General features: G+C 46.0%; 1 protein-coding gene across 4 annotated transcripts in view; it reads right to left on the minus strand.

Moving 5' to 3' along the window:
• Nucleotides 1-23482, minus strand: part of LOC117746238 (partitioning defective 3 homolog) — a 181566-nt gene that overhangs the window by 9967 nt on the left and 148117 nt on the right. For all 4 annotated transcript variants that reach the window (XM_034555254.1, XM_034555253.1, XM_034555252.1 and 1 more), the window contains one exon: nt 327-450. In XM_034555254.1, coding sequence (XP_034411145.1) covers nt 327-450 — 124 coding nt within the window. The remainder of the gene's footprint in view (nt 1-326; nt 451-23482) is intronic.

Consider the following 23482-nt stretch of genomic DNA (forward strand, 5'->3'; position numbering starts at 1 on the left):
TTAGTGATGGATGCGTCAGGAGGTGTGCAAACCCCTGCATGCAGGCATGTTGAACACATTGGAGGGTGGGGTGTTAGCGTTAGCACAATTAGCCAGGAAGGTCCACAGGGGGGTTAATGGTGATCCTAGTGGGGGATCATCCGTTTTGTTCATGGTTGGTAGTAGAGGGAGTTAGTTCACGATTAGCACCATACGCCAGTGAGCCACGGGTTCTGGTTCGGTGCTAACGTAACAGTGGAAGAGTCTCGGTTTTGGCGGCGGCCATCTTCTCCGGCCTGCAGTGGACTTGAGTCACAGGCCCCGCCCCCCTCATTTCAGACACTCACCCAGGGCTGCTCGAAGCTGTAGGTCCTCCTGCGGTCGTCGGGGTCGTCCGGGACGGTCTGCGCCTGCTGGAACTCCTGCCTCAGCATCTGTATCCGGTCGTGGTTGCTAGGTGCTAGCCGGCTACTGTTGGGAAAAAAAAATGGAGGGAGAGAAAAGAGGGGAAATTGATGAGTGCGAGAGGTCCATTGTAGAACAAAGTGACCTGTTTCCATCAGCGCAGAGCGGAAATGGCCCGCAGGACGTACGTTCTTTGGAACCCGGCGGGCTTCGTCCGTGAAATTGATCAAATGCTCTTTCGACTCTTGCAAAAAAGCAACCGGGCTGCGTTGAAGCTGGAGAGAGGGGGATGAGAGCGGGCAGCGCCAGGAGCGGGCTCACAGCAATATGAATCAAACTAATGCCCCTCTGATGTATTATTCATCACAATGAACAAAGACTAGTGGTGAACGGTGAGCGGTACCACCGCGCTCTAGCCTCCCCCCCCCGACTCCCTTCCTCCCGGCCTCAATATCATTCAACTACCGCCGCGTCGCTATTGTCTGCTGCAGCCTCGCGGTGCTGACATCAAACAATGCAGCCTTCAGTGTAACTCCCCTCACGGTACACTGAACAAACGCACTCTAGCCGGTCATTCACTGTAGCTATAATTACATGTTATATCTTTAATGTTTATACATATATTAAACCAACCCGAACATGAATAATAAATTTTTTTTTAAAAGTAACTTTATTGATGATTGAGTTTTCTTTTATGTGCCTGTAATAAATAAATACAAATATTCCAAGTGAAACTTAGGTGTAGGATAATCAGAGCTCCTGCAGATGAATATAAATCTATTTTCATCTTTTCAGTAACTGTTATAGTGTTTGAGGATGGAACTGACTTTGACCACATTTCATGCATCAAATGTTTCGTTCTCGACACCCATCCAGCTTAGTTAACGCTTCTTTTTCTATTATAAGGGACCAACAGAGATGTTCTCCACCAGTTAAATGTCCGCTCGTCCCTGCGCTCACGAAATGGAGAGAAATATCGAACGACCGCATGGAGGAGAAGACAGGTTAGAGTTAAATCTATGCGGCTTCCGACAGCGGAAAGTAATCAACACATTTTCCCTCTCGAACAGTGTGTGTGAATGGAAGTGTCGGCGTCGGTGAATGAAGGACCAGCGGGGGAGCGGCGTTGACTCCGAGCTCGACTTTTCAACTTTCTAACTCCGACAGGAAATTCCTGGAGACTTTCTTATCTCTAAAACTCAAAAAGGTCACACCGGCGACTCTTTTCCAGCTCCCCGCAGTTTGTGTTTTTGCAAACCTTTTTTTCTTCTGCCGCTTACAATCGGAAAACTTAAAAAGGTCAGCAAAAAAAAAAAAGTTCCAAATTCAATTGGTTGATAGACACGATTAAAAATGCAAACACAAAAGACAGATTCTTAAAAAAAAACAGGATGTGCATAAAAAAAAAAAAAAAAAAAATACAATCTGGAAAAGAGGAAACAAAGCCTGTCCATCTTAAGACTAGAATATAAATTTCTCTCCATCTGGACGTAAGATTACTGCAATAACTGCCTAAATGCATTTCAACCATCACAAAACAACTAGATAGTGGGGGTTTATAATGCGATAACATGAAACACAGCAGCACCACCGACTTAGAGGATCCATTACCTCCAGACGCACACAAAAGGAAAAGCCAGAGCCAGTCAGCCTTAAGAAAGACCAGGAACCTGTCATGTGTGATCCCGCTAATCACCGTGATATGCAACACAGCCGCTTGGCCTCTTCAGGACACGGCTGACCTGATGGGAGGTGCGGGCGAGACCCTCTGGCTGTGGGTCAAGGCCTCAATGGCGGCTTCAACACAACGCCTCACAGCCCATCGTGGGCACCACTGGAAGATGCACTGGGCGTGCACGTGACGGTGTAAACAAGGAGCAGATTTTCTCCACGCTAAAGTTGGTTTAGTTGCAGGAAATACTGCGGAGGGGGAACGGCAACGGACGAAGAGAGGAATCAAAGTCTTAGCTCGGACCGATTGCTAAGACCCAATCAAGTAGCGGACGCGGTGGTCGACGTCACCGTTTCCTAACTTATCCGCCTACGCCCGTCCACACGTAGCGGAAGATATGCATTTTAAAATGTAAACAGAGGAAACACAAGGATTCAGTCCGAGTTTCACCGTTTGTCAGGCTAACGACGTTCCCTCTCAACCCTGTAATCCAAACTATATCACCATTAAGGCCGCCTATAGATCCATCCTGTGCACAAGGAGCCCGCCCGAGAGACCGAAGAAACTCAAATAAAGGGATCAAAAGATATCCAATCTTCTCGTCTGACAAAACCCCTGTAAATCAATCAAGGAAAGAGCAACAGTGCAATACAAATGTAGTGCCAACAAAAAACACAAAAAAACGCCACGACCCTAGAGACCGGGAAGAGTTTTAGTCTGAGATGAGCTTCATCCTCTGGACAGGCTCACTCAATATCTGGCACCGCTGTGTGAGGCTGAAAAGGTCACCGCGTGGCTTTGTTGAGCGTCTCTGGGACTCAATAACAGGACCGAGGCTCGCTGACTGGGCTGCCAGCGAAGCCGTTTACGCTGCGATGTGCGGTTGACTTTCATGCCCCCCCCATCTCGGTCTTAAGCCTGGGAAGGAGGATGAGCTTTGAGAAGATGCAAAGTCTGCACTGTGGGCAGACTCGAGACTTTCAGAGCCACACTGAAAGGGTGTTAGTCTCGACACATGGCTTTACTTTGAACCAGGAATGTTGTTTGGTGGAAATAGAACTCGGTAAATTAACTTGGTGAGAACTAACGGTAGATGGCCAGAGACACAATTCAAGAGCCCGGGCTGCGAGCAGGAACCCTCTCGTAAAACTGGAAGGGAGGTCGCTTTTGGAGGCTTCGTTGTGGCCAGACTTTGATATCAGAACCACAAAGTCAAGATATGTCACGTGGTAAAAACACACAGATGTAAAAGAAACAAAGCTTCGAGAGCGAGACTGAAGCAATCAAAGAAAGCCGGGGAATGCTTGCTTCATTTGACATCGAAGAGGAGGTGGTCCAAATTGGACCCAACCCAAAACTAATAGGATTTATCAGATCTGTGCTGTCACTTGAGAAATTAATATATAAATAAACCCTGTGACATTGACGCTGCTTTTGTAAATCCCAATCAAAGCATGCCAACGGATAAAGGGAAGGCCTCTACGGAGCAAGGCACAGTAAGTGACGGAGGCAGCTGACGGAGTCCTAATCCCGTGGATTATAAATGAATGGCCTCATTCACACAGGCTGCTCTTCCCATGCCTACATGAGCATCCTTCACACCTACCACCAACTGCACACGGCCGTAAATGTAAGGAACCGGACGACCATTTAGAGGATTGGGTGACTTTTAGTAGATCAACGTGTCCTTGAGACGAATGCAAAGCTGACGGTGTCTGCACGTTTTTTGGGGTTGTGAAAAAAGAAAAAAAAAGAAACAGCTGGATTCGACCAAAAGCTCGCCACCAGCTGGCCCATCCGAGCACGTACGGCACGGCGAAGTGCCGCGGTCCACATCGTGGAGAGACTCGAGTGGATTCTCGTGTCTGTTTTGCGACGAGGGCCCTCGTGGCGAGTGGTTACGAAGTGGGGTGACCTTGGTGGGGGGGGGGGGGGGACAGGGACAGACACAAGAGCAGCCTTGTTGGTTCACATTTCAAAGTCTCAGATGAAAGCGCCACCCCGGGGCGAACGCACTGCGCGGAGGACATTCACCAAAGTCAGACAAGACGTTTCTGTACCTTAAATATCATCAAAAAGTATATTCCATGGCTAAATCAAATGGCATCTGTTGCCCTTAATTAACAGCCACTGATTCATATAAAATCACACCTCGCTCTTCATAAGTCACGGATCGTATTTGTTGATATGCCGTCTATTTAATTTGCCGATAATCGCCATTTCATAATAATAAACTTTTTTTTAATTAAAAGCCACCGTCTTAATTAAACATTTAATTAAGCACGGGTAGTCATGGGATTCCCATCTCGAGTGTGACTGTTGTGTTGACGAGCTCGCCAGCCTGTTAAACGAACATTTACCGTTGTGCCGATAAGCACTGTCACAAAACGGTGCATGTTGCGAAATACGTGCCGCCGCCCGCCACCGCCTGAACGCAGCAGCTTTGGCGGTTGGTTCCTGTAATCTTATCAGATGGAGGCAACCAGGCTCTCCACCCTCAAGAGGGAGCAGCTGGTGGAGGCCTTTCTCTGCTGTGAAAAATGAACCGAGATGCCGAAGATGATAATCCAGGGTGTATTGATCGAAGACTCACGGGCATTTAGGAGGGAGACCGATGCCGTTGCTAACTGGCGATAGCGGCTAACGCTCCATCTGTGAGCTGGTTTATGGCAGAGGCCCCCGGCGTCTGCCGCCGCAAAGCCACAGCGATTGGCCCGCTTACTGTAGCAATCGCTTACTAAATCTCGGATCCATGTTGATGTTTACTTGGGACAGTTTGCATGAAAACCCTTGAAGTAGTGGAGTGAAATTGTATATTTCAAAACAACTATAGTGTACATTTTTGTGTGAAGAAAGATGGTTGATGTAGGTGCAAACTGTAGACATGGACATAGTCTTGTGGACTGTCATTTTAAAACCTTGAGACACCGTCGCCATGTTGTTTTTTTCACAATCAATGTAATATGTGGCGTAGGAACAGCCTACATCTATATATAATATATATATCATTTACTAAATGAACATCATGCTGCAATGACGAAAAATTCAAACAAGATATTGAGACCATACGCTCATGTTTACAATGTTTACTGAGAGAATAAATCAAGAAGAGAAGTAGAGTCATCTTCTCATAGACTTCTATACAACCAAAGGAGTTGCCCCCTGGTGGTCAGCAGAGAGAATGCAGTTTTAAAATACACTTCTGCATTGGTTTCACTCTGCAGAACCGGAAGTTGCCACCTTGTGTTGTTTAACAGAGGAGATGAGTGTAGAAGTTTATGTGAAGCAACATTAACCAAATCTATATGTGTTTGCATTAATGTACATGACCATTGGCCAAAGAAACCGGCAAGTGTATAGTGCTCTCCATGAAGAACGAAGGCAGTTTAATGTGCTTTATATATGTCGTTTTAACGCCTTTACTTATTAACAAACTTTCCGGAGTCTCTGCTAACTTCTTCTAGTTGGATGATTATAAAAGACTTGAGTTGTGTTCAGGGAATAGAGGTTTTTTTGGGTCCAAGACAAATGTCTAATGTTTTGTATAATAAATGATGCTCCTTTTTGTGGTGTCCAATAAGCCGACAACGGCCAGGCACTTGACATAAAAAATTATAATTTGACAAAAGCCAGGAGCTGAAAGCAGCCGGTCTACATTGAATATGCAGATCTCTGTCACTTTGATCACGCTACATAATATCCAAGAAGATGGCTCATGCACACATCTGCACCTCTTCCTTGGATACGTATGGGTTAAAAAAGGATTAGCTCTGATGCTCGACTACTCACAGCTTCATTGGTGTCTGATGATGCAGCGGAGAGATTAGAGGGACCAAGAAGCCGTTTCTCAGGCCATTTAGGCTCTTATTAACCCGATTTTGCTTTTACTCTGGATTACAGAATTAACCCTGGAACACGGGTAGAGGCAAATTGATCTGCAGAAAACACAGCAATTAGATGCCAATCGATACCATAGCTTGCACACTTAGCGACTCATTGTCAAATCCCTGGCATTTGACTCGTCGCGTAAACAAAACAAACGCATCAGAGTTGGTATGCACAGAGAAACATCGAAGCGCTCACCGGGAGAGGAACGTGGCCCTGTGGATGAGCGGTCACCGGGCAGCGTGAACAAGAGAGCAAAAGCCACTGCAGAGAGATGTCGGTGGATTTGAATACACATCATGATTTCAACTCCATTAGTCGTGAAGCCACCGTGTGGTGATGTGCGAAGTTTTCCGCTTGCTCGACGGCGGATATGAACTCAAAGGGTTTACATTTCATTGTGAAACACTGCCTATTGGCCTCTATGCATTTCATCCCATAAGGGATTTGTATTGTTTTTGAATGAAACAATTCATTTGTTTTCTTAAGCCATGCTTTAAAAAAAAAAAAAAAAAAAAGAAAAGAAGATTAATTCCGCACGGCGCACAAACCCTCAACACAGATCCCCTCGACAATCCCACGGGGTGTCGACACTTGTGCAAAGCAGACGGTAAACACTGAAATCCATCGACGGAACGGATTGAATTTAATTGTTTTTTTCTGGTTTTTAAAGGGCATCTCCATTTTTTTTCTTCCAGGGGGCACCTGGACGTGTCAAGAGATGGTAATATGATATTTGACAGATATTAATGCGCGCGCACACATAAACACACGCGGGTTTAAAGCGAGATGGGTCGGCTGGTCTTGCATTTCAAGCTGCGGCGCCACCGGAGGCAAGATTGGAGTGGTGCGCGGCAACGGGCCTCCTTTTTTTTTTTTTTTTTTTTATATTCATGGGACAATTTCACGCTTGCACACATCGGCGTATCGATGCCGGCCAGCTCGATTGCAGGCGAATAAATTGAGCCCCCTGTACCTCGCATCCGTAACCCCGACCTACTTTTTAAAACGAAAAGGTGGCGAGCGTCCTGTGCGGGCCTTTTTAAATTCCATTAAATCAAATCCGATCCCGTTTGCTCACCGATGTTTTCCCGTACGTTTGTTTCTAATGCTGAACGTCACGTCGGGATTAAAGCGAGGAGAGATCGTGTTATAATCTCACAGAAAATACTACGGGCTCAGATGTCTTGTGAAACAACATCTGTTATTGTGACTGCACGTGTTTTTTGTTGAAAGCGGATTACACCGGCGCCATCTATTCCACTGGCTTGACGCATGACCTGCCGCTACGCTAACACGGTTAGCCGGGGGAACCAGCACTTAGTTGGAAAAAAAAACGACGGCATTGGCTGTTTATTCAATTATTTAAACCAAATAAATCTCATGCCGTCGGGAGAACAATGGCTGCTCTTCTGTCTCGTGGTGTGACTTTGTCAGAGCATTGCAAGACACCACCGGTAGGATGTCAGGGTGGATGGTTGGAAGCAACGGTTTGAACCAAGTATTTTGTTTCTTATTAATAATAATACAGTAGTGGTTTTGTTCCATTAAAACGAGTTTCTGCTCGACAGCCAATACCTTTATTTTTTTTTAAAAACCTTTTTTCCTTCTTTTTTTTGTTCAGTTTACAACGTCAACCACAAATTAATTTACCTGGAAATGTAATTGAGAAACCAGTTACATTTGAACTATATGTACACAGTATGTATTTTCTATCTGAAATCTAGGCTGACATTAAGGGGCTCAACAACTTACATTTAGCGACATTCACACCCCAGTCGTGTAATTAAAATTCTTCACAGCTCACACAGCTATTTGTTATCTTTTATCTACAACATCCTCTTTCTTCTTCTATTTTTTCTTCGTCTCGGCCGTTCACTTTCGGGTTCCTTCCTCTCGTTGAAATGCTAAATAAGTCAGTGGACGTCTGACTCTCTCCGCGTTAACGCCGACTCCCAATCTAAGATGCCATCGCAGTCGATGCAACGGTGGAAAAACGGTGTCTAATCCCATCCGTCAGTGACAGATGATGCTCTCCCCTGTGAAGGGAGGCATAATACAATTAAATTAAACAGGACGCCGAAGTGCCGGAAAGGGGAGGGGGGGAACTCAAGGGTATGCAAAAACAGTGCGAGTGTTCACACACACACACACACACACACACACACACACACACACACACACACACACACACACACACACACACACACACACACACACACACACACACACACACACACACACACACACACACACACACACACACACACACACACACACACACACACACACACACACACACACACACACACCTTTCAATGCACGGCCGTCTCCCTCTATTCATGTCACACACAGATATAAACACACACACACCTTGCCCCTCTCCCCCCCCCCCTTCACACTGACTTGAGGGTTCACAGCAGACTTCATCCATCACACGCCGCCTTTCACTCAGTTAATGGACAGATCTGCGCTGTCAGACCAGCCACTTATTGTAATATATCTGAGCTTCAACATGTCGTTATCATCCCACAAATCATAACTAATGCTCACAGGCCACTAGTTGTTTGTTTTCTGTTGTTGTGATTCACGGCGTATCACCGTGATTCAGCACACTCGGTCACCTGGGGAGACTGTAACCAGGCAACAAGGTTTGGATACAGGGGTCTCCCTGAGTTACTGGCTTCACCGCAGCCGGCGTTCGCGGCCTACTAATTATTCCTCTCCGTGTCAACATGGCTGTAAAGTAGGCTCTTCCAGGCCATTAACTTGTAGTGGTGCTTTAACAACTCAGCAGAGAAGCGAAAGCTAGTTTCAACCTGCCTGCACCCACAAGAGCTGTGTTTTTCCTACAGGTTGCGCAAATTACTCGCAGAGTTTGAGGACCCCGGGAGTGTGAGATGAAAGTGTGAGGGGCTGAGGAGAGGGTTTTAAAACCAGCAGTCTTATCAGCAGTGGATTAGGGAGGCATTAAAGAGTCCAACTTTCTAATTTCTTTCTTTTTTTAAACATTTTTACGAGGTCTCAGACAAACTAAACATAGATAACATGGCCTGACTCCTTTGTTCTCATGAATAAAAGCTCAATGACAAACTACATTTTCACAAGTTACGTGGCTCTTTTCTTTTTCGTGGAAGCAGAGTTTTACCTTCACGATTCATGTTTTTGTTTTTTTTGTCATGATTTTCTTTAACTAGTCTTGGTACTTGGTGTTACAATTAGTCAATTATTGTTTAGTCAGACCCGAGAAAAATGCGATCCGATCCAAAGAGCGGTCAAGCCACACAGATCCAAATAGCAACAGGACGGCGCCATCCTGACATCCAATCAGATGGAAGCAACAATGTGAGGACCAATAACCGCCTGGGCAATGTTACACTGAGCAAGGACAAGGGGTGATTGGGCATTTCAGATCAGGAGAATACAGGGAGAACAATAACTGTAATGACTAATAATGACTTGAATGCATGAAATCCATTAAGTCAGGAAAAAACAACAACAACGACAACCAGATGTATCTTTGTTTGTATCAAAGACTGAATTACACAAGACTGCCTACATTAGCGAGCGGCCACAATGATCCGTACATTAGGAGGCAGTCTGAGTGCCACATTATTCATCGGATTCATCTCTTCTATGACAGAAGACTGGATCACCCTTTAAAAGCAGAAAAAAAAACAGAGGAAAGGAAATGAGGGTACGAGACAGAGAAAGGGAACAGCGAGATAGCAGACGTTTGGGCCGAGGCGATTGTAGCAGAAGGAAATAAGTAGAGCGAGAGGCTAAATTAGAATTCCAAAGTTTTTGGTGAGAAAAGGTAAGAGTTGGACTGATGCATATCATTTTGCCGTGGCGTGGTCCGGGAGAGGAAAGAGAGCGGGCGGAAAGGGGGGGGGGACATTGACAGAGAAGAAGGAAATTGAATTGGAGCAGTCAGATTTCTGGGGAAGAAATGGTGGTCCAGCTTGTGTGGCCGCTCTCTCTTTCTCTCTGTTATGGCGACTGTGTGTGTGTGTGTGTGCGTGCGTGTGTGTGTGCGTGTGCGTGTGTGTGTGTGTGGGGGGTGGGTGACGGATAGACGTCTCACTTGTAATGGTTCCAATTTTCAGAGAGCTGTATAATACTGGCCGACGGAAGCATCAGCAGCATCTGATAAATCATAATCTAAGTCGTATCAGGATCCATTATCATCAGAAAGCAGGGGGGGGGGGCCCTTTTCCCCTCTGTTTCGGGGGGTCGGTGGAAAATGAGAGTGAAAGCATCTTGTGACAGCAGGCAATTTTCACGATAGAAGGAGTGAGTATCTGATGTATGATTGCCATGGTAATGCGTGTCCTAGATGCCGACGAGGCTGCTCAGACAGAGGCTGGCGTTTTGGTCGAATCCATGAGGGTCACGTGAGCCCATTCTCGGGTGCACTTAAAAGCATCTCCAGCACTGCCTAAATATGAAATATGAAATATGAGCTGCAGACAGTAAATTATGTGCGGCATGTTTCTTTCTTTTTATCAAAAAAGACAACAGCAGTCAAGAGATATTATGGTATATTGACGTGTGGAAGCCGATGTAAAAATGGGAGGTTTGCAAAGATTTACATGATTATGCTACAAGATGGTACATAGACCATTATGCATGCTTTTCTTTCTTTTCTTTTTTCTTTCTGACAAAGATGTAAAACACATCAAATGTCCTAATGTCTCCTCTTATCTCTAAAGCATGTTTGTTACCGAATCACCTCATGTGAATACACCCCCAACAAATTGTGTTTTTCCAAACAATTCCTCCTGGGAGTGCAGCACTGGTTCAGCAAGCATTCATTAAAAACTGGGACTGGCTTCATGAAATATTCAATATACACTAGCTTTGGGAGGCAAGGACGTGTTTTCCAAGCCACCAAAAAACAATTTTTTTTTGTTTAATGCAGAAACAATAAGACCACCCACCAAATCACCAATTATCTCTTGTACGCACCCGGAGCTAAACAGTTACTGATCTCTAAAAGAAAAAGAAATAAGAAAAGCACCGCACAAAAAAACAAAAAAAAAAAAACTCGGATTCAACTTTTGTTGCATCGCTTTTAACGGCTAAAGCAGAGCTGACGGACGAAACACCTTGAGCTTTTTTTACACACGTCGATAAAATGGAATGCCATTCAGTTTTATTTTACCAGGGTCTCCTGTAGCAGCACCAGTACCAATGCGATCCATTGGTTTTGTGTACATGGACACAAATGATCTGTTTGTTAGTGGCGTCGTGTTCAATATGCCGTGAATTGGACTTCCCTGTTAGTAACAGTGCTGGGATTCCCCGGTGAACTGGAATATTTGATCGTTGTTTAGTAACAAGAGGACACTAAAAAGTGCTAAAAAAGGTGGAGGGCTGTGGGCTCCACATGCACATTTCTCGCTGCTAAAAAGTTACTCTACATATTGTGGCTTGGCTCTACCGCACAGTTTATTTCGCCCGTCTCCTCGGAAATATTTGCCCAACTAAGAGCAACTCTCTCCCTCCAAACAATAACTCCTGGTGAGGCTCGCTCGGCGTAAAAACAGATGTTAAGAGTTGCTTCACTCCACATCTGTTAGGCCCGAGATCTCCAGAGTCCTGCAGTCATCTTAAAAGGAAATCCCGGGAGCCCTCCTCCACCGGCAGATCCCAGAGAACCAGCTGCAGCCGAGAACACCACCCGGCTCTGCAGACGCGCATAAAGACTTCCCCGCTTCTCCTCCACACAAACGTTTCAAAGGAGGCCAACCATGAAACATCCATAGCATCAGCAGGGTACAGACGCTTCCTCTCCCCCCCCCCCCCCACCACCCACCTCCTTCACTCTCTTCCTGACTTTCAACTCGATGCAGCCTGAACTCCCAATTGTGCTGACCACCGGGACTGTTCACAGGTGGAAATTCTGTGGGATTTGGTGAGTCAGGGGGAAATTAGTTCTGGAAGTAAACTAAGGAAGGAGTGACAAAGTGGAACAGCGAACAATTTGTCACCATTTGAGCTCCGTGAGTGTGTGTAGGGGGGAAGCTGGGTTGCTTCGGCAGACTGCAGCGAATATAACCGGCAACGTGTTTGTTTATTTGTTTTTGCCAAATGCCAGCAGCGATGTTTTGCTGCTGTGGGCGTCATGTTTCTTGTGAAATTACAACATCAAAAAAGGTGCACGGTTTCGATTGCCTCTCAACGTGGCGATGACCGGTCGAATCACGGCTAACGGCGCCGACGCATCGATAGCGCAAACCACGCGGCGTTTAGCACCTTCGGTCAAACGGCGAAAAAGGAATCAAAATAACTCAAAAACAGAAAGCTTTTCACGACATAAACACGTGGAAGAGAGGCGGCTGGAGATATCCGCCGGCCACAGGGAAGTATTTGGACCCAGGAAATGTTGTCTCGTGAATTCCAGGCACGAGGACACAATCGTACATAGTATTTTACGAATGTCGCTGGAGCTGCAACAGTCAGTTGATTTATCCATCAACTATTTTTGGTAATCAATTCATAATTTCTGGTCATTTTTCAAGTTAAATGCCAAACGTTCAGTGGTTCCAGCTTTTCAAATGCGAAACCAGAGTGCAGGGCTCTCCCTCGAGCACATGACACTATTTTCGTACACTTTTTTTTATAGACAAAATAATCGGTCCACTAAAATTGATAACGAATAATGAATCGAGGCTGGAATGACGCCCCTTTACTTTTGCGCTGGCGGGATTTGATCATTTTGAAACGCACACATGGACACGGACACCATTTCCCTCCTGGAGGATGAAAGGCGTACAACTGCCTGCAGAATCGAGCCCGCGTGACAGATCAATAGAAAGGGCCCCGGTGCATTCTACTGTGGACAGGTGATGCAGTGAATCCCCTGAAGCAGCTGACTGGAGGACCCCCCCTTCCCCACCCAGGCTGCTGTCTGCTTCCTGGCAGACAAAGCTCCCAGAATCCTGTCAAAACATCTCCAAACTAGGTATCCATGGCTACAGCCGTCTCCTGGCGCAGGGCTACCGGGCGAGGGTGTGTGGAAGTCTGCGTGTGTGTGTGTGTGTGTGTGTGTGTGTGCGCGCGTGTCTGGACCGGAGAACACAGACAGTCTGTTAGAAGGGTCGACAGGGCGAGCACACTGAGCCTGAGTGTATGCATGTTTATGTATCCACACATGTGCATTGGAATGTGATGTCTCCGCTCTTTATTTCTTCTTCCCCTACGAAGCTGTGCATGTTGTTTTCATTACAATTCTTTTCAGAAACAGAAAGTTTACTTTATTCACACACCCCCCCCCCCCCCCCCTGGAGGTAAAATAAAAAAAAAGCATTGAATCTAGTGCTTGAATTATGAATTGGTTAATGATTTAAGCCATTTATTAAAAATAATTCAGATTTTCTCTGCTCAGTGGTTTTGGTCTGTTCGTTGGACAAAACAAGCAACTGATTAAAATGTTCAACTAATGAAATGCGTGTGTTGTGAGGTTTTTTTTACTGCTATTTTGTGGGTTTAGTCTTTTTAAATGTGTAAAAAAAATGAAAAGCCAAAGCTGCCAGTTTCAATTGGAGCGGCTAAAAAATATTTTTCTTCCCCCCTTTGCAGAACAATAACAAAAAAAAAGTCTGCATTAATCTGAGAGTGGTGAAAAAGACAACCTAATAAATTTGCAAATTGTTGGAAACTATTCTTTGCAGACCCCCACTGTTCTCCTGCTCTACCTGACGCAACAGATAGACACACTTGAAAGGCATACAAGTGCAGACCATCAAAGAACCCCCACCCACCCACCCACCCACAGAAAACTCAAAGGGTGTCACACAGTTTTTGACGTGTACCCGTCACGCGGTTCTCCACGGTTCAAACCCTCTGGGGGGGGGGGGGGTTCGGTTTGCTGTCTAGGGAACGCTGTCAAGAGCCATAGATGGGAAGCCTGTTTGAGGGGACGGGGGTGGAGGGCGGCGGGTGGAGGAGCGACGAAGAAAGACAGTAAAAGGAAGGAAGACGAGGACACAGGGCCAAGTGTGAAGGAAGGATGATGGTGGAGGCAGAAAAGAAAGGGGGAACAAAGGAGGTGAGTTTGTGGGGGAGTCAAAGGAAGACGTGATAAGAGGTTTCGACGGGGGAGAAAACAAACAGCCCTGTCGCATACATTTGGATTTTTCTTTTCTCTATATGATCTGTTTATTCTACGCAGCGGCTTGAACCATCTAAAGGGTTTTCGCGTTTTGGCAAGTAAAGCCTCGGTATATAACATTTGGTTTTATGCATTTATGAATTTCACATTTTCTTTAAAGCCATATTCGGAGATAAGGCAGAAAATGATGTAGATAAACCGAGCGAGACGGGTCTGGGTTTGATGCCGAGATGTTGTAGATTAAGAAAACTGTCTGGGGATAAAATGGTTGCCATCTTCTTTACTTCAATATTATTGGACACGTGACCGCCATCAAAATTGTTGGAGGCGGATCGGAATGTGTCGTTTCATGTGTTTTGGGGGCGGAGTCACGTCACGTCTTTAAACTATTTGTGACCGAATCTTCAGAGATTCACTTCCCTTCAAAAGTTTGAACGGGTGCTGAATTATTCAGCGGGGTGGACGTCGCTTTTCTGGGATGAAAAGAGCTGCAGAGACGGCGCCCTCTTTCCAATTCTGAATACATAATCCTGATCATTTTTCATTCAAGCCGAAGCTGGGGAGAGGTTATGGGAGATAGACGCAAGTCAGGGGATGGATGAAAGGAGGATTGGAGGAACATATTTATAGATCTGGGCAGACAGTGAGGAGGAGGAGGAGGGAAGCAATAAGAATGAATGAAAGCGCAGGAGGCATGAGGAAGGGGTCGGCTGAGGGCCTTCTGAAAAGACTTCAAGGGGATCAGAGTGGACGGATGGCGGGGGAGGCGGAGAAAGGACTGTGCATGTGGAGGTGGGAGGCAGGCGATAGCCACGTCCACACGCGGCCGGCGACGCGTCCTCAAACAACGGTTCCTATACGGCAAAAAGAGTTACTCCTCTTTGATAAGTATCCTCAGCGTTACGCGCATGAACACCAGAGGAAGGTTGAGGCAACACGTCTACTTAGTTTGAAGGGTTCGGGAATAGATCGTTGGCGTTGGGTTTAAAAATAACCACACGCCGAGGTACGGATGAGACCGGCCTGAAGACGGCGACATTTAAAAAATATTTTTGTTCCTTTTTCCTCCACATTTTTGCTCCAGCTCAGTGTGGACGGAGTCACGGTGCTGTGGAGAGCGCCGAGCCTCCAGGGCGCTGAAGGAATTGAATGAGGGAGAAGACAAGCGAGGGTGCAGTCTACGTTCTGGCATTGAGTGAATTAATCCCCTGGAGGTCCCGCAGGCAGCTGCTGACACAGGCCGGCTTTATAGCGAGCCAGGGGCCCATAAATAAGGCATTATGGGTATTGGGAAAGGGAGGATGCGCTGGGCTTAAGTGTGCCACTTAAAAAAAAAAAAAAGAAGGCCCTTTCACCATTAGTTCCGTGTATTGGAAGTGATAGACCGATGTGTGTGGCGGCGCTTTATTTCAAGTGGCCGGGGCGAAACACGAGTCGGGGAAGCCTTGAGGGATCGGCCCGTCTCCGGATCATGATTCCTCTCCTCCCCGTCTGCTGTTAATCACGCTGTGAGAGCTGGATGAGCACGGTGGCCATCTCATCATCCAACAAAGCTCTTCAATCACTTGCAATACATGTTGCATTGTCCGGCCGAGGCTCGGGATGTTGAATGGATTGCACGTATCAGGACGCGTCGTCCATCTCCTACATTTTCATAACTGCTAGAGTTACGCAAATTAGACTTGAAATGTAATGTGTTCTTCATTCCACCTCTCTCCTAGCAACTCCTCTTATTTTATTAGCATTGGAAGGCTTGGCAGACAACTTTGTCTGTTGTAAGTGGCCTAGCTTAGCAATGTATTTATATACACACACATACAGTAATATATCTATATATCAATATTGTGGTTTTAAAGGCTGCATTACAGTAAAGTGATGTCATTTTCTGAACTTACTAGACTGTACATACATATATATCTATATATTATATATAGATATAGAAATATATACACATACATACTTATATATACACATATAAACGTATATACACACACACACATAAACTTGCACACATATAAATGTATATGTATATATATTCATACTTATAAATATATATACACACACTTATAAACGTATATGTGTATATATACACACACACACACACATAAACTTGCACACATATAAACGTATATGTATATATATTCATACTTATAAATATATATACACACACTTATAAACGTATATATATATATACATACAATCACATATAAACTTCTATACTTATGCATGTACATATATATGTGTACATACATATACACATATATATACAAATATACATATACACACATATATATATACACATATATACAAATATACATATACACACATACATATATATACACATATATACAAATATACATATACACACATACATACATATATATATATATATATATATATATACACATAGATAAACTTACATATATAAATAAACATATTTATGTATACATGTTTAATTAATACATAAATACACATATATATGTATGTATAAGCCTATGTATTTTTTTCTATCTATTCTCTAGTGTTTCCTGGTAGGATAGTTAACTATAAAACTGAAAAACAGAAACCTTTCAGCACACCTTTTAGTGTTTTTTATGCACACTGTGCAAACTAACAGGCAAACTATTAGACAGCAGTTCAGGGAAATGCAATCAAATACTTTTTAGTATTGGTCATTTCCATGAAGCGTACGGACTGGGAACGCTTCACCGGATCAAAGCAGCATTTGCAAATACAGGGTTTGTCTCAGCGACCTCAGGGTCAGATGGGCGGAGTCTGCCACACAGGGAAATGCAAGGACAGCCAATTATTGTCAAGTGTCATGTATACACAAGTTAATTAAGTATACTTTTCCTTGATTAACCATGTTGCTGATTTATTCATCTGGCCCGAGAGAAACAAACCACTTATTATTCATTTGCGAATGATGCGGTGTGATCCGGATCTGGTTTGCAGGAAGCTCGTAATACACCAATAACTAAAACTATCTATTCACACATGAATACCGCTCGCCGTACCTTCTTCTGTGAGTGTGCGATCGCTGCGTTTTCAAGGTCCCCACGGAGCGTGAAAATCCAGCAGAATTTGACAGGATACAAGGGTTAGTTAATGCCAACACGTGTTCTTCAAGGATCAAGACCGACTCCAATGCCCTCCCAGAATAATTCGGGGGAACATGACGGGGATAATAGATGTGATGCGTCTGGATTAGTGTTGGTTAGTGATTGAACATGCACAGCCAAAACTACTGTTTGTGGAGGGATTAGCATGCAGAATCTGGATGTAACACATATGGCGTTACATTTTAATACACGGAAATACTTGCTATAAATGCATAAGCCTCGTTTTGTTGAGGATTAGTTGTCACTGGATGATGCTATGAACTGTAGGTGAGATACCTATAATTATACATGAAAGGGAGCAAGAGGAACAATTGTCTCAGGAGATGGAAATGCCAGAAACACATTAAGGTTGGAACTATGAAAAACCACAGCGGGAGTTCAGTTTTAGCTCTTCGCTCCTTTCTTCATTTGGGGAGACGCTGACAATAATGTTTTGGGGCACTTTAGCTGTAATTGGAGAAATCTGAATAATTGTTCTTTCAGACACAAACCACTTTGACAAAAAAAAAAGAAGAAAAAAAAAGAAATGTTGACTGAGAATCGCAAAAACAAGTCTAGACCAGAATGACTAAAGCGATGAGTGCCAGACCCGGCAAACGTCACAAAATCCTGCATTCTAGACCGTGCCCATATTTCCCCGACGTTGACAAACTACTCCTGCGGTTGAAGACTGATTATAGAGGACGGAACGCAGCCCTGGAAACTCTTGATTTACCTCAAACGGCACAACCGTCGAGTCCAACGGCCACGAAAAACAGGCAGTTGGGGAGGGGGGAGAGAGAGAGGGAAAGAGAGAGAGAAAGACTGCTTCCTGAATATGGCAAAGGAAATCAGATCCACAGGGAGGGGAAGGTCAGGGAAGCACCCCCCCCCCCCCCGCCCCCAAACAACCTCGTTGCAATGAGAGTGGGCTTCGCTGCCACCGGAGCGCCTCTCATGGGACAGATCGTTTACCCCACATTCATATATGTAAATATGGAGAAAACAATACGGAGGCTTCCAGACAGGCTCTTCCCCTCAACTCTTTTCTGTAAAATGCATTGATAAAGTTACATTGATAAAGACAGAAAATACATTTGATTGAACTAAATCACCATTTCAAGCTGCCCAAAAGTCAGGAATTTCTATTTGATATTTTGGGGTTGTTACAAAAACGAGGAATTTGAAGATTTCACGTTGGCTCTGGAAAGATGTGATGGACGTTTTTTTTCCAATTAACCAACGATATTGGTAGAATTATAATAGAGAATAAAGATTATCATTGGTAGCAACCTTGACCTTTGCGACCTTGAGAAAGACACCGGACCCCCCCCCCCCTCTCATTACTAAAGTGTAGTCTGGTTAAAGCACATTGGGTTAAAGCCCTCATAACGTCCTGTGATGGAAGCAACCGGTGACCCCGTTGACGCACTGATCTCCCGTCATCAGGAACGCGTCCACGGACCGCCGCGCCGTCGACAGTGAGCGATCAACGGCGGGCAGCAAAATCGCCCAATCAATACGGATCAACGTGACGCGCCCCGGTCGATAATGAGCCTCGGACCGCTTTTCCCCCCCGATCCCGCCCCGTTCACGGCACGTCGCCGGGGGTCACGCGGATCCCAATGCCGTCTAATGGAAAACAAAAAAAAGAAACAATCATAAAGACTCCTTTAACTGCGGATGCCGGGATTGGTCCGATTGATCGGCTGGTAAGCGGCGCGAGTAAGAGAGCGAGTGGCGCGACATAAATCAAGTGTTAAAAGGACATTCACGGGGACTCCAGCGCATATTGATTCGTCATTATTTGTACTAACCGTCCTGGGGGGGAGGGGGGGAGGGGGGGGGGGGGGGGTTGGGATGCGCTGGCAATCTATTATCTGAAGGAGGGGAAATAAAAAGATGGTGGGGAGGATCAATAGGTCTCGTAAGGGGCCTGGCTGGTCCACGACACCGCCACTGTTTCTTATTCCACTAAGGCAGTTTAACCATTTTATTCCTTCTCAGATTGTTCATTTCAATAACGCTAAACGCCCGAAGAAGAAAAAAAAACTGTGCCGCAATTAACAAAACTAAAAGTACAAACTTTACTTTTCCCATCTTGTTAATCTTCGAGTCGGTGAGGGGAGACTTGACGGAGGGAATGGAAAACCACCCATGAAGGAAAATAAGCCGAAAAAGCAAATTATATTAAGGGGAAGAAAGAAAATAAATAAATAAAAGAAATGACATGGCTCATCCACAGAGACGGGAAAAGGTTTCCCTCCCTGAACGACGAGAAAGCTGTCAACACTTCATCGCTGCTCCCTTCCTCCTCCGCTAAACTATCACTCTCTTCCTCCCTTAAAGTCTCTGGAGGCTGTTTGGAATAAAAAAAAAAAAAAGGACACAAGCTCCTCCTGCGAGAACTACAAGCTGGCAGTTTTGACAATGGTGGTGGGTCGAGGGGGTGGGGGGGGGGGGTGGGGGTGGGGGTGGGGGGGGGGGGGGGGGGGGGGTGGGGGTGGGGGGGGGGTGGGGGGTGTGGCCGCCCGCAGACGCCTGGCTCCTGTCAAACCTTCCCGAAGTGGACGGGGATATGGAATAGGATACGTGTGGGGGGGGGGGGGGCTGGTGGTCCCGGCGTCTTGAAAACATCAGGCGATGAGGGCTAATTGAGATCCCTTTAATCTTGAACGTTTCCCCCATGTTTGAGTGTTAGCTTGATTTAAGGTGTTACAAGAGCCCAATTACATACCAAAGAGACGGCATGGACCCCCCCCCCCCCCCCCCCCCCCGCGGCATCAAGTCATGAAACCTGGAAGTGACGAGAGAACAAAGAGGACTCGAAAGGGTATCTGGCTCTTACTCCCGCTCTTTGTGTTATGATATATATACATAAATAAATAAACCAACCACCCTGAGACTGAGGTCCAACAGCAGGTGGTGTTTTGCACCGTGTTCCGGGTTTATGAAACACCCCGAGCGGTTCAGGCCCGAGGCAACGGAGCGGCGAGTCCTCTCACGCGTACCACATCAATATTTTAAGCTCGTCAACTTCACAGTTTTGAATTCGGGGATCTGCATTTTTTTTTAAATTTATATATATTTTTTAGTTGCTTGTGAAATACACAAAATGTAATCACCGCGCCGTATCTCACGCCGCTCGTCCTCATCTTCCTCCTCGGCTGGAGCTGCCGGCCGCAAGACAAATATATTAATTGGCGTTTCTACGACAGATCGTGAATTGATTAAAACAATTCTGACGCCTGAATGTAAATGGTTTAATGACCCTGAAAGAGTTTGTGTTGAGCAGGCTCGATAACGGATGACCATCTGATAAAACATCAATCCCGACCCGGCGATTCGCCCCGATGACGAGAACAACAACTCAAGAAGAACTTATGGGCTGGCAGGATTAATACTGGATCTAGCAAGAGCTGCAGAGACGCCTGAAGAGCCTCGAGGTGTCATTACATGCGGCTTCGTGGAAGGCCCGTTTCAACGTCCACAATCTAGACTTTGTTCTGAGCCTTTTGGACTTCTTCGTGGGAAGACCTCGCCGCTGCTCATGACGGACAGAACAGTGGAACCAGTGGAAGAGAAGATGAGCGGCGTGACGTGACAGACGGACCCAAATGTGGACTTGTGGAACCTTCTGGAAACACCAACGAGTTTCACAGCGTCAGTGCTTTTTTTCTTAATACACAAATGCAGCCTTCCTCACGATGGCGAATTAGCATGAGCACCCAAGAAAAAAGGGGAGTGATTAGGTTTTTCAAATCTCCGGCCAGCAGCTGTCGGCCTCATTCACGGCAACGCTCTCAAGTCATTTCAACGCCAACCGCAGAAGAAGAAGAAGAAGAGAAAAGGGCCCCCGATAGATCGCATTCGATATCGCCAATGAAATGAGGAGCGTTGAAATTAAAGATCCAAATGTGCGGATACGCACTTTGCTACAATCCTCGTGAACTGAGTCTAAAAAGAGCTCGCAGAGTCTTCTGTGGCAATCCTAATTAGTTTAACGAGGTGGTTTTTTTCTCCTCTTCCTCTACCACAGTTAAATCATTGCATTTAATTGAATAAAGAAAACAACTTTTGGAGCTCTGTGTGTGTGTGTGGGTGCATGCGTGATTGTGTAGAAGGGGGGCGGGGGATAATTACATTGATTTCGTTGAAACATGCGGTCTCTTAATCCCAAATGCAGTTACACTTATTAAAGCGGGGGGGGGAGAAAAATATAAATAATTGAGACTTATCTCATTAGCAACCCGTCGTCTTATTCTGCTCGCAATTGCACCAAATTAAATAAAACGGCCATTGTGTTTGGGTTCCACTGCAGATGCACTAAAAGGCTGTCAAGCATGTAGATTAAAAAAATATTGTTATTCGTTGGAAATGGTTTTGTATGGAAAGGATCACTGGAAAGGTTTTTCTTCAAATCTAGAACCAAAGGCGTGGTTTTCTCCTTTTACCAACTGTTCCTTCCTTCCTTCCTTCCTTCCTTCCCCTCCCTTCCTCTCTTGGCCACCACACACACACACACCTCCTTCTCTTTTTTCTCTCCCTAAATAAAAGCCAGTCGTCGTGATGCCGGCGACAGCTCCCGCTGACGGCTTCAGACGGGCTCCCCGTGTTCTCGGCCCTCCATGTGGGGAAACCTGAGGCCTCGGCGCTGTGGGGAGCGGGGCGCGGCCATGAAGAGCAGCCTGGGAGGCCCGATTGTCATTTCCTCCAACCACTCACACACACTCACACTAATCTAGTGACATTTACTCATGCAGCTGCAGCTATCAAATCAGCAAAAACCACACACACACCGCTCGTTTTACAGTTTGAAATCGTTCCGGCTGGTCAATCGTCAAAAGCATTAAAAAGCTCACATGGCCGTGGATTCCCGCCAAACAGGACAGAGCTGTCGAACTGCATCACGAGACGAGGGCCTTCGGGGGGAAACGTCATATCTGAGCACGGACGCGCAATGAACGCGGGGCCAAAAACCTTTGTCGAAGTGAACATCCAGCGCGCCATTACGAGAGCGAGCGGCTCTCGTAATGGCGGCGGTTCCTAAATGAGCAGAACTGTATTTCACACCCCAGGGGAGTCAATGGTGCACACAAACACGACGCTCAAATACCGCACAGTCCGCCTGCCGCATCAGAACCTCACGCTCTTTCTCGCTGATATTATCTGCGAGCTTGCACAAAAAGGCGGGGGGGGGGGGGGGGGCACACGCTGCGCTGGCTGCTGCCATAAAAGCAGCGTTTTTTTCATACGGCGCGCTCCGCCATCTCTAGTGATTAGCCGGAGTGCGGAGAGCGCGGGCATCCTCGCAACACTTCAAAAAGAGCCGAAAAAAATTTGCTTTAATGGGCCCCGGGCCTGAAAACGGCGGCGAGAACGCGCGCACTTCAACCCATCAATAAATGTCACGGGCTATTTAAAGATGAGGGCCCTGATGTAATTTTTTGATTTATTTTTATTTTTATGTGCCGCAGGATCACGTCTTGCTGCAAAAAAAAAAAAAAAAAAAGGTGGCGGAGGGGCGGAGATGTGAGAGTTGCGGACGTGCTGGGAGAAAGAGTCGAGAGGATCTGAGACGCGAGTGTGTGTTCTCTGGTAATGAGACGGAGAAGAAGAGGAAGAGGCAGGCAGACAATATCACAGAGCATCAGAAAGCCTGCCGGGCTGGGGGGGTGGTCTTAAATCTATCTTTTAGCGGACTCCACGACGCGGTGATGAAACTGGTCCCCCCCCCGCTGTGTTACATGCAGCTTCTGATCTAATAATGGTGAAGTTGAGGACTGATGCGTCTCGCGCGGTGGTAAGCAAAGGGACTCCGGAGTTGTGTAAGTGTGTGCAAGTGAGTGTAAGTGTGTGTGTGTGAGTGTAAGTGTGTGTGTGTGTGTGTGTGTGTGTGTGTGTGTGTCTTCGGGTGTAAATAAACCTTGCTTCAGGGGTGAAGCGCCAAGATCGGGAAGTTTGGGGCATCTTCACTTTCTCACCCTGCCCCCACCCGCCTCTCTGCTGTAGCTTTTAGTTGTTTTAAAGGGAATGAGAGAAACAAAGAAGACCCGTGTTAGACAGGCGGGGGAGCAGGAAGAGGAATTAAATAATACATGAATACTGAATGTCATCGGCTGTACGGGGATGAGGAGGGCGGTCTCGAACGGGGGGTGGGCGGGGGGGAACGGGAGCGTGAAAAATCTGAGGTTGTTGCAACACGATGTAACAGCCGGCGAACTCCTCCACTGCATCCCCAACCGCTTCACATGCATTGTCAACCCCCCCCTCCCCCCCCCCCCCATCACTTACAACCAAAGTCCCCACTTGCACTTTCCT

The sequence above is a fragment of the Cyclopterus lumpus genome, chromosome 17, assembly GCF_009769545.1.
Source record: "Cyclopterus lumpus isolate fCycLum1 chromosome 17, fCycLum1.pri, whole genome shotgun sequence".
NCBI classification, from domain to species: Eukaryota; Metazoa; Chordata; class Actinopteri; order Perciformes; family Cyclopteridae; genus Cyclopterus; species Cyclopterus lumpus.